This window comes from Ambystoma mexicanum, chromosome 9 (genome assembly GCF_040938575.1).
Source record: "Ambystoma mexicanum isolate Mex_15411 chromosome 9, UKY_AmexF1_1, whole genome shotgun sequence".
Taxonomy (NCBI): Eukaryota; Metazoa; Chordata; class Amphibia; order Caudata; family Ambystomatidae; genus Ambystoma; species Ambystoma mexicanum.
The window spans coordinates 1,214,012,542-1,214,025,141 of NC_090931.1; the positions used below are offsets into that span (position 1 = coordinate 1,214,012,542).

General features: G+C 49.4%; 1 protein-coding gene across 2 annotated transcripts in view; it reads right to left on the reverse strand.

Moving 5' to 3' along the window:
* UBXN4 (UBX domain protein 4) overlaps positions 1-12,600 on the reverse strand; it is a 1,027,720-nt gene that overhangs the window by 838,341 nt on the left and 176,779 nt on the right. For both annotated transcript variants that reach the window (XM_069616541.1, XM_069616540.1), the window contains one exon: positions 11,738-11,840. In XM_069616541.1, the coding sequence (XP_069472642.1) occupies positions 11,738-11,840 (103 nt within the window). The remainder of the gene's footprint in view (positions 1-11,737; positions 11,841-12,600) is intronic.

The window sequence follows — 12,600 nt, forward strand, 5'->3', positions numbered from 1 at the left end:
ATGAAATGGAGAACGGATGGGGACCGATGAATAGGCAACGGTGCAGTGATACTGGCATGTGGGATGCGTATACACACTTTCTGCTCCAACAAACTGCCACTGAAGACATAGGGGCATCAGCAGGTTGCAGCGAATCGGGGAATTAAATGGAAAAAGCAGGGGGGTAAGAATGCTCTCACGGGTGATGCCATGCATTAGCTGAACTTTGCTAGAAGAAACTAAGAACCAACCCGCTGTAACAATGGCAAATAATTGTCTATGCAAGATATATTCATAGAACTGATGCATAATGTCAGGATACGGTGTGTCAGAGGGGGGGAGGGATGGGTTTCGGGGCTTGTTAGCACTACGTGCTGGTTTTATGTTATTTCCTTTAAGAAACTAATAAAAATAAATTAAAAAAATTAAAATTAAAAAAGACTAGCCAGGTGGAGGGAGCTCTTTGAGAGAGATCGCCTCCAGAGGACTTGAAGGACTTCGTCAGACATAAGTAGGCTCTTTCACAAGCTACCACACATACTCCAGTAAGAAGTAGACATTCCTGTCATTTAACCAATACAATGATGTACTAACTGCTTTTATAGACAGATACCGCCCAGCTAGGAATTGATCTATTGGTCTATGGGATCAAAGGAAAAAAAGAACTGAGGACAAACAGTCTGGTGGTTTAACAACATCATTGGGAATGGGTATATATGTGTAGCCGCTATCATCACATGCCATAGACAAGAATCTGTGGTTGAGCAACAATCTTGCCAGTGGAAACTTAATTTGATCTCGTTAGATACCCTTTTCACCACAGGTGATCTCTGACTAAGCAACAGACATTATAGTACTCACATATTTAGCATGACAGATTGATAAAGTAGGGTCTGATGTAATGAAATGAGGGTCTGAGGACTGTAATCTTTTTGAGTCTAAATGTATGCATCTAAATGAATACTGCAACATTCGACACACTTACGTTTCCACAGCTAGGCAACAATCATGTCAAATGTATTCACATGCGAGTATTGTGTATAAATCGAAATGATTGTACTAAATGTACTAAAAGGTTTTCTTTACTATTCTTCCTTGTAGAATGTGTTGAAATCATTTGCACCTGATGAAGAGTGGAACTACTCAAAACACGTTGGGCTACTTATAATATTGTAAAATAAATGTAGTTTACCTTGACCTTTACTGTCATTTGAATGTTTATTTACATTTATATTTCTAGAATTGCTATTACCTGTAAATGTCCAGCAAATTTATGAAATACCTAGAAGCCTCAGCTACCACCCTTTAACTTAAAGGGCAGGTACTAGGCTTTTGAACACCCAAAGGCTTTGGCCATAGATAGTGTGCAAGGGACGCGGGTTCCCTAATAGGGAACCTCTTTTTATTCTACTTTCCCCCAGCCCAGATACCAAGGCTAAGTTATTCTCCCCTGCACATTGAATTCCCTCTCACAAATTCAACACCAACCTAGCTAACTTACAATTTAGTACTTTAAACCAATCTATAATTAGGTGTGCTTGGTGTTTTTTCCAAGTTCTAAAACCCCACTCGGCCCAGCCTGTCAATCGGCGCCTGAACGCCAAGTATAGGGAAATGGAGGGGGATCCACTCTTGCTGTCGGCCCACCCTCAACCGCACTCTTCAGTGATTGCTGCAGCGTCACTCTACTCATAGCCTCAGTCGTCCTTGGCCACCTGTCCTCGGCGCTGCTAGGCAAGGAGGAGAAGATCTTGGAGACGTACGGGAAGAAGCTTTATTCCAACGCTTCGCTGCATCTCAGTCAATCTAACACGGATGCCATGCTGGCAGCCGTTAACCAAAGTCTTTGGCGGGAAATAGACTTCCTTCCAGAACTTCCGGTGCAGAGCCAGTCACGTTTCAAGGCGGGTCTGGCACAGGCCAAAATGGTGGCTCAAAACATCATGGAATCCAATGTGGCCCACATTGACACCTCTGGCCGGGCCATATGCATCGCCATGGACATGGGAAGGACTGCCTGGCTTCGGGCTACTAGATTTAACCCAGACGCCCAGGAACGCATATTGGACCTTCCATTCAAGGGTGGCGACCCTTTTCACTCCACCACTGATGAGGAGCTAGATAAAAAGAAAAACAGTTTGCAATTGGCGAAGTCTTAATCTATCCTTATGAAGGCCATGCCCAAGGCGTACACCCAGTCATATCAATGCTCCGACAAGGGGCGGGCGTTCGGGGGGAGGGAGGGGACCGCGGCTTCCAAGAACAGAGGTCCAGGCAGCCTGACCGTTCTCCGTGGCGCAAGAAACAAAAAGGGAGAGGGGGGCTTTTTTCAGTCCCCCTCCTCCGCAGCAGCCTCAGTGGGGAAAGAAGGCATGACGTGTCCCTTTGGGTTCACGTGTCTCCGGTGGGGGGCCGGCTTGCCCTTCACCCTCAGTTTTGGCACCAGATGTTCGTGGAACACTGGATCCTCTCTGTAGTATCCACGGGGTACCACCTACCAATCCCTCCCTCCCTCCCTCCCTCTCCTCCCTCCTCCTCCTCCTCCTCTCACACAAATTGTGACACCAACTCTGCTGGCGGAAATTCGGTCACTTGTCGGGAGCCAGGCAGTGGAAGAAGTCCCAGGCACCCAGCGAGGATTGGGCTTCTACTCAAGGATTACAAAAGAAGAAACAGGCTGGCCTGAGAGTTGTGTTGGACCTCTCTCCCACCCCCCCGCCATCATTTCCCCACCTTCCCACAGACTGCCCCAATGCACCCCTGCCAGCCAATACCCACTTTGCTAAGCCAGAGATCAATAGGCGCATGACTCCCCTGGTTCCAGAGAGACAGTATTACCAATTACCAATTTTACATCCAATAATAAGTGCAAGACTAAGACTAGGACTCAACTCTGGAATACAAAGGATATACAGCTTCATGTTCATCACCCATAATCATGTACAGTGGGTTTGGCGGGATGTCCAAGTTGTTAATTTCCTATATTTTGAACCTGACCTCCGACCTCTGAATTTTGGACAGGTCCATAACACATGAAGTAACTTTTCTTTCTAGCCACACACCCTCCAACATTGGACCTATTTGGGTGCAGACTGATGTTTTGCCATTCTGGAGTGAATCCCTTCCCAAGATAATTCCTAAATAGGCACCCCTACATCCTTTTCCCATTTCCATCGATAACCCCTAACACATGGAACTATTTGGTAATTCAGCATGGCATATCATTTCAAATCAGAACTTTGTCGGAATCCAGTTTCCGGAATCCAGCATCTGGAGAATAAAACTAAAAAAACCTATGCCATTGGTTTCTGGGACCTTGCTGCACCTTCTCTCAGCAAGTACTGGAGAATCCAATGCCTAACCTGGAGGTACCGGAAGCAGTCTGCATTCATCAACTCGCAACCCAATTTACATTGTTCAAAAGGTGTAAGCCTACCCTCCATGAAGATGTTTCCCACTTGTGAGCAGCCCTTTCAAGTTCTGACATCCCTTACCCCACTCACCAAGTAAAAGTCTTAAATTGCGAATGTAAGCATAAAAGGTGAAGGGAAGGACATCAGATCTTGCAGTTTCACCATGTCCTCTCAGCTTTTAGCATGAGCAATGGCCCACATGAAGCCACCCCTTTAAAACATTAGTGATTCCTTTTGGATGCTGCCATTTCCTGAATTCCAGTCTGCTACTGCTTCTGATCCTACCATATTTTGTGTGGATCATTCTGCTTCTGCGCACACACATAGCTAGCTTGAAAGTTGGAGCTAGCTGTTAAACCTGCTGGCTTTAGCTTTCACTGGGTGTTTTAAAGCTATCCAAACCACCCAAGAGTGAGACACGGATGTGGTATCAGTTGTACTAGTAATGAGCACCTTATACCAAGGACCAGCAGCTTGGGAGACCCAAAAGAGCACTACTGTTGCAAACATATCGGTCTGGAGGTGAGGCAATGGGAAGGGTATGTGGGCTAGATAGGACAGAGGACCCATTTCCTAATATGAGCCTTGACAGCAATGCACAAACCCACAGTTTTTTCAGACTTTCAAAACTAAGTTAGGGTAGACGATGGAGGGGGAAAAAGAAAGAAGCTATGCATCATGGCCTGAAATCAAAATGTATTAATTAGAAGTATATTTAAATGTAGGGATTCCTATACTTTTCTTTTTAAACAAGCTGCAATCGCAAGCTGTCCAAGGCCTCCAAGCTGTACACATGTACAAAATATAAACTTCTCCAAGTCCAAGTCAGTGAATGAGCAGTACGGAGCCTTCAAATAAAAGAAAATACAAAATACTAGTGCCGGTGAAGGAAAGTTCCTCACCAACTCTTTCGTACGTACAAACAGATGCCTCTGTTGCAATCATAAATGTCTAGACCTAAAGGATAACCTGGCACGGACTAATGCTCTGACCATTCTGACATTTAGATTTACAGAATTATGAAACCAGTGACTCAAAATATAGAATAAAAAGAAAGAACAAGTTACTTTCTTACCTGGTAACGTTCTTTCGATGGGATGGTCCGACGACGTATTCCATATCTATGACATGTAATCACCACAGCTGTGCTGCTTCGGAAACTTTTTTCGGCGTCTGCGTCCTGCGTTGATGACGTCGATGCGCCGTCGTCGAGGACCTCCTCCGACGTCCGACGTCATCCGATGTGATAAGTAGGACGCACGACGCCCGTAGCCTCAGTTGTAGTTTTTTCCCCCAGAACGTGTGACATAAGTCAACTGCCAGTCAGACACAAAGCCTTGCGGAACGTAAGCTGCAATCGCAAAAGAAATTCTGCAGCGGGGAAGGCAGGGCGGGAGCGATATGGAATACGTCGTCGGACCATCCCATCGAAAGAACGTTACCAGGTAAGAAAGTAACTTGTTCTTCGAGGGGATTGGGTCCTCCGACGTATTCCATATCTATGACAGACTCCCAAAGCAGTACCAAATCAAGGAGGAGGGAAAGAATTTAGAATCAAATTTAGAATAGCCAATCAAATAGCAGAGCAAAGGACCGCCTTGCCAAAGGCCAGATCCTGCCCTCGGATGGAATCGAGGGAATAATGCCGTACAAATGTATGTACTGAAGCCCAGGTGGCTGCATCACAGATGTTGCGAATAGGAACACCCCTCTGCAGGGCAGTAGATGCAGCCACACCCCTGGTAGAATGGGCCCGCAAGCCAGCCGGTGGGTCCTTACCCGCCAAGCGGTAACACTCCGAGATGGCCAAAATAATCCAGCGGGACAAAGTCTGTTTCGTCACAGCCTGCCCCAAACGCTTTCCAGCGTAACCAATAAAGAGTTGATTGTCCACTCTGACCCGGGACATGCGTGAAACATAAAAGCTTAAAGCTCTCCTAGGATCAAGCCTATGGAGCCTCTCCTCTTCCTTACCAGGATGCGGAGGAGGAAAGAATGCCGGAAGAACAACCTCCTGGGCCAAATGAAATTCCGACACCACCTTCGGAAGAAAAGAAGGACGAACTCGAAGGACAACCCTGTCCTTGTGAAAAACAGTGAAGGGTGGCTTAACTGAAAGTGCCTGTAACTCACTCACTCTGCGAGCGGAAGTAACCGCAACTAAAAACACAGTTTTCAGAGATAACAGCCTCAAAGGGCAAGAATGTAAAGGCTCAAACGGAGCACCCATAAGAAACCTAAGAACAAGGTTTAAATCCCAACCGGGCACCAGGAAAGGTGACGGAGGGAACACATTAGTGAGCCCTTTCAGAAACTGTGAAATTAAAGGGATTTTAAAGTAAGAACACTCTTCAGACGAGCGCTTAAAGATGGACAGCGCCGCCAGGTAACCTTTAATGGTACCCACTTACAAGCCCCTGTGGGCCAAAGAAAGCAAAAAGGACAGAACCATGGGGATGTCACATGCAAAAAGGATCCACATTCTGAACTCTGCACCAGTCGCAGAACTTACGCCAACGGCAACGGTACAGAGACTTAGTTGCTGGCCTTCGGGCCGAAAGCAACACCTCCATCACGTCTTCAGGGAGGTCCCAATCCTTATACCTCAACCTTTCAGAAGCCAAGCGTGAAGGTTGAGGGATCTGACCTCTGGATGGAGAACCTGACCCCCCTCCTGTGAGAGCAGATCGTCTCGGTAGGGAAGACGACGTGGAGGGCAGATGGACAAGTCGAGAAGGTCCGGGTACCACGTCCTCCGAGCCCACGCCGGAGCAATGAGGATCATCCGGGAACCGAGCTTCCGTAACCTCCGCAGCACTTGCGGGATGACGGGGACTGGAGGAAACGCGTACAGCAGCGGGAATGACCACTCCACCACGAACGCGTCTCCTAAGGCTCCTTTTGGAGGAAATTCCCGCGAGCAAAACCTTTCGCACTTCCGGTTGACACTGGAGGCGAAGAGATCCACTTGAGGGGTCCCCCAAAGGGCGAAGATCTCCAGGAGAATCTCATGAGCCAACTCCCACTCGTGAGAGATCGCGCTCTGCCTGCTCAGAGCGTCCGCCGTCACGTTTTCGTCTCCGGCCAGATGAACTGCCGAGATCGAAACTTCCTGCTGGATGGCCCAGAACTCGAGCTGCATCGCCTCCCTGCACAGAGGAAGTGACCCTGCCCCCCCTTTTTGTTGAGGTAGTGCATGGCCACCGTGTTGTCCGTCAGGATCAGGACATTCTTTCCTCGCACAGTCGGCAGAAAAGCCTTCAGGGCTAGCCTGACGGCCCTCAGCTCCAACAGATTGATATGGAGTCTGGACTCCGACGGAGACCAACGACCGCTGACTGTCAGCCCGTTGGCATGAGCTCCCCATCCCGTGAGGGATGCATCCGTCACGATCGTCACCTCCGGCCAGGGTAGCCAAAATGGAGCCCCCTTCATCAAGTTGCCTTCGACGGCCCACCACAGAAGGTCCCGGGCGACCGAGGGCGGCACCTGAACCGGGTCCGACATCCTGCCGGAGCACTGCGACCATTGCGTCTTGAGTGCCCACTGCAAAGATCTCATCCGCAGGCGAGCCTCTGGCACCAAAAGAATGCAGGATGCCATGAGGCCGAGCAACCTCAAGAACTCGAACGCTGGGAGCGACTGGGCATGCTGAAACTTGTGCACCATCTGCTGAATGTGAAGAGCCCTCACCTGGGGAGGAAAACACTGCCCCAGGGAAGTGTCGAGCACTGCTCCGATGTACTGGAGCCTCTGTGTTGGCGTCAAATGGGACTTCTATAAATTGAGGGAGAAGCCCAGCCTGTGAAGGGAGTGGCAGGTGACGGACAGATGATCCAGGACTTGCTCGGGAGAGCTCCCCCTGATCAACCAATCGTCCAGGTAGGGGTAGACGTGAATCCCCCCTTGCCTGAGATGCGCTGCCACCACCACCATGAGCTTGGTGAAAACCCTCGGGCGGAGGTCAATCCGAACGGCAGGACCCGAAACTGAAAGAGCGAGTCGCCAACCGCGAACCTCAGGTACTTCTTGTGCTTGGGATGGATCGGCAACTGGAAGTAAGCATCCTTGAGGTCGAGTGACACCAACCAGTCCTGAAGCTGAAGGGCCTGGAGGACTTGAGAGAGAGTAACCATCTTGAACTTGTCCTTCCTGAGGAGTTTGTTCAAACCGCGCAAGTCCATGATGGGTCTCAATCCTCCGTCTTTCTTGGAAATCAAAAAATAAGGGGAATACCATCCCTTGTTCCTCTCCGCTACAGGCACCAGTTCTATAGCGCCTTTCTCCAGCAGGGCTTGAATTTCCTGCGCAAGGAGCGGATCCGGACACTTCAAAGAGAGGTTCCCCGGTGGATTGTCGCGAGGCCTGTGCCGAAAAGGAAGACAGAAGCCGTGGGTTATGATCTCCAGAACCCACACATCTGAAGTAATGGCTCGCCACTCTACAAGATGCTGCGCCAGCCTTCCCCCAACCGGCGAACCATGGGACAAGGCCTCATGACTGAGTAGGAGCGGCTGCGGCGTTACCTGAGGGCAAAGAGGCAACTGCCTGAGCGGCCTTGGCACCACGGGTACCTTGACGTCCACCTCTGGTACCCCTGCGTTGGCCCCTTTGACTGCCAGCTCCTCTCGCTCTACTGAAGGACGAGTAATAGCGAAAGGAACCACCCCTCCACTGCTGTCCCCTAGGACGAAAAGGCGGAGGCTGGCGAACTGCAGCGCCCAACGACTTCGCTGCAGCTTTTGAGGTCTGCAACCTCTCAAGGCTCTCGTCAGCCTTGCTGCCAAAAAGGTGTTCACCATCAAAGGGCATGTTGAGGAGCCGGGACTGCACATCAGGAGCAAACCCCGACTTCCGCAACCACGCAAACCTGCGTATCACGGTGCTCGCCGCCATGGACCTACTGACGCATTCAGCTAAGTCCAAACCCGACTGAACGGACTCACACATGGCATCCTTACCATCCTGGACCATAGCAAGGAAACCATCCCGTTCGTCCCCTTCGGGAATATGTTCAGCCGCTAACGCAACACAGTTCCACAGAGTGTGCGTGAAACGTGACAAGGCACAAATGGAGTTGGCCGCCTGAAGCGCCATACCACCAGAAGAAAACACTTTCTTCGCCCAGCCATCAAAACGTTTGTCGTCCCTATCCGGAGGGATGGTAGGGTACGACGCCTGGTTTGCCGGGGCCGTGGCCGCCTGCACCACCAAACTTTCCGGAGTGGGGTGCCTGGTCAAGTAACAGGGGTCGCTACTGGCTGGACGGTATTTTCGCGACAAGGATCTGCCCACCGCCGGGAGACTCTCCGGAGCAGTCCAAGCCGCCGCCACCCTTCTCTGTAAAGCCATATGGAACGGCAGTACCGGGTCAGTTGGGGGACCAACATCAAGGATGTCCGTCAGATCATCCTGCACAAACTCCCCTGGGGGAGCAGACCATCCCAGATACTCAGAAACCCTAGCCATAAGGCGCCGGTACGAGGAATCGGCATGGGAGCCAGGCTCAGGCCTACAAAACTCCACCTCCAGAGAGGTGTCCAGTCCACTGGCATCATGCAGCGACTGCCTCAAATCGACAAACTGACTATGGCCCGAGACAATTTCATCTGGCACCTGACGAGGAACCAGGCCATCAGAATCCTCATCCGCCTCCGAAATATATTCCAGGCGGCGAAAAGAAGGCACCCGAGAGTGCTTGCTCTTAGCCAGAGCCTTCCTAGGGGGTACTCCCGTGACACGGGGCACCTCCGACACGAAAGGCGTCGATGGCGTCGAGCGAATCGGCGCCGACGTCGAGAAAACCGGCAACGGCGCCAAGAGGATCGACGTCGACGTCGAGGAAATCGGCGTCGACGTCAGATGCAGCGCCTCCAGTATCGGCGGCGTCGACACAGCCCTCGAAGCCGGAGCCCCGAGCGTGTCCCTCGACGACCTGAACGTCGACGGCTTCGACGACTTCCTCGGAGCCGAAGCCTCGAGAAAGCCCGTCGACGCCCTCGACGCCTCAGACGTCGATGTCTTCCTCGAAGACATCACAGGTGCACACGGTCTCGAACGCGTCGAGGACCGGGACCTGGAACGGGTAAGGCGAGAACGAGCCTCCTTGTCCGAACGGGACCTCTCCCGTGACTCGTGCCGACCACTCTTGCGAGCGGTGTCTCTCGACCTCTCACGGCCGACCCCACTCGGGGGCGCGGACGGTTGAGTACCCTGCGACTCAAGAATCGCCAACATTTTCTTCCCGAAGGAAGCCCATTCCTCCGGCGTCGCACGGCTGGTGGGGTAACCGACGGGCAGAGTCCTCGGAAGAGGACCTGGAAGGCGACCGGTGTCGGCGCTTCCGAGAATGCCTCGAAGAGGCTGAGGAGTGGCGAGACCGACTCCTAGAAGAAGACCGACGAGACTTCCGACGATGACGCGGAGAGTCACCCCTCGAATCATCCGTCGAAAGCCCCGCCGACTTCGACTTCCGGGGCTTGGACACCCGACCTACCGACAACTTCTTCTTACGTTCGCGTAAGGCTTTGGACGTGAGCGACTGGCAGTCGATACAGTCATCCGTGTCGTGGGCCTCCCCGAGGCACCACAGGCAGGCGTCGTGCGAGTCAGTCACCGACATCTTGGACCCACACTCCCCGCACTTCTTGAAGCCCGGACGCGGGGTCGAAGACGAAGTAGAAGACATCGTCGAAGGAATTACACAAACGAACAGGTTCGAAGAACCGAAAAGAACAGAACTCCAAAGAGTCGAGGTGTAGAACCGAGAAACACGAAGCAACACGTTTGCGGAAAAAACAGAACTGAGGCTACGGGCGTCGTGCGTCCTACTTATCAAATCGGATGACGTCGGAGGAGGTCCTCGACGACGGCGCATCGACGTCATCAACGCAGGACGCAGAAAAAAGTTTCCGAAGCAGCACAGCTGTGGTGATTACATGTCATAGATATGGAATACGTCGGAGGACCCAATCCCCTCGAAAAGGAGGTTTAAAAAGTCAAATCAAACACTAGAAACAAACCTGAAATTTCAAACTATCTAAAGTCGTCAAACTGCAAAATAAATATCCAGAGACCGCATGAAAGTGGCAATCCTGGTGGGGCAGCCAGGAACGGTGTTCTTACATAGGGGTTACATGAGAGTAAAGTGCATAAAATAGCATTAGGGCTGGATGCTACATTAATGATGTATGTTTAAAAAGGTTCATAGAAATTGTAAAGGTAAGCAGGGAAGGAGTAAGGTGAACCATTGTGTACTGCAGAGGGGCTGTTCTGTACTGTACTATGGGTGATCTTTTGAACAGAGGCAGTGGCTGCTTTCTGTCGCCAACTTTTTAACACAATTGATGGTGTGATGCTTCTACAGCGACTTCAGAGCCTCTCTGTGAGGGAGTGCACAACTCTTCAGCAGACTGCATGTTACTGTCATGCCAGGAGAAGAAAGTGCTCAACAAATAAGCAAAATGAAAGAAGTATCATAGAATTAAACTCGTGTCGACTGATTTTGCTAGTGTCACAGGCCAAATCAATTTTGTACAAAGTACACTCCAGGCCACGGGGAGATGCCATCTGGAAGTTGGGTGCACTACTTTAATGGCAAGTGTCCATTATAGGTCTACATAGCCAATTTTAGCAGAACTATATTGTGGATGAACACCATGAAATTAAAATTTGAAATCGAACCTTAAACAATTAACTTTCCGCAAAGTATATTCACCAAATAACATTCTGAAATGCAAAGAGAAAAACACTAACCGAGTGCCAGAATAGATGTCCTTCTAGCACGAACTTTATATATGAAATTTAGCTCAGCGATTTCAAGATCACCGAACTCCGTGTTTGAACTGGGAGAGTAAACGGACACAAGAAAACCGTACATGGGCACATAACATATCTACATGTGTAAATTCATAGAGTTAGTGTTGCCTAAACAAACCACACGGAGTGTCTAATAGGGTTATGTGCACAATAGAAGCACGAGAAAAAAATAATAGATTATGCTAGAGAGCTATGAAAGGACGAAAATTGTATGTGTCTAGAAAAAACTAAACAAGCAATTCAAAGTAATCACAACAGTACGGAAGAAGTATAACATTAAGTCAGAATTTCATCTTCTAAAATCGCGCAGAAGAATTTTTAAACTGCGATCACGGATTATTTAATGTGTCAGCAGCCCTTCTAAACGTATTTTAGTCATGCAAATTAAACACCTTTAGGAAACTGCTTTAATCTGATTAGTTTACGGTGTCAAATTGCTCTTAATCTTTAATGTAGAAGTGAACAACGGCCGCTGCAAGGGAAGGACACATCCATCATTCGGAAGAAAAATAAGCAGCGAAGCAAACCTTTTAGAGTCGATCTTAATTGCAACAAATCCCTTTGCGGCTGTTTCTGTCACTTTCTCATTTTCCCAGCTTTCAGCCATCTGTGTCGATTGCTCATCGTCACCTGCAGAGGTTACAGCTTGTTATAACATTCAGAAGGCTCAAGTATATAATTAACAATACGGTTCATGCTTATTAAAATATATTTCCCTATGGTTAAATAGATCAGCTGTTTTTTCTCTTGACAAACCGAAGAAACATGTTAGCCACCAAACCTCAATATGCGAGATAAATCTGCTGCAATCACAATTAAAGAACTAAGTAACTTACCTTTTACGAATGTATGTAATGATTGAGAATGAGAAAACATTCAGCCCACCTGCTTTCATGTTACATCACCAATCAAAATCCATACATGCATTCAAAAGGCGTCAGTTCAAGAAAAAAAGGCTTGCCACCATCGAGGACTCTTCATTCCAGTTTCCCTCCATCTAGACACCTGTAAACACACCTCCATCATTCTACTTTATCTTGCTGCAATTTACGACATTGGGGATTATGACACCCTCCTTCAAACACCTTCTTTCCTTGCCGTCAAGGACACTGTGCTCATCTTATCTCTGACCGCAATGACTTCATCTTCGAATGCTCCTCCGTCTAAGTGGCCATACTACAATGTTCAGCCCTGGGCCCACTCCTTTTTACTCTGTGCACAATATTTATGGGCGAATTTGTCTCGTCCTATGGCTGTGCATACCACCTCTTTGAGGATACCCAGATCATCCTCTCTTTTCCCTCTAACCCGCCCCCACCCCTTCCCCACATCTCTAAAGTACAAACTGCATCTCCCATCTCATGACCTAAGGCTTGCAATCTTGGGAGTC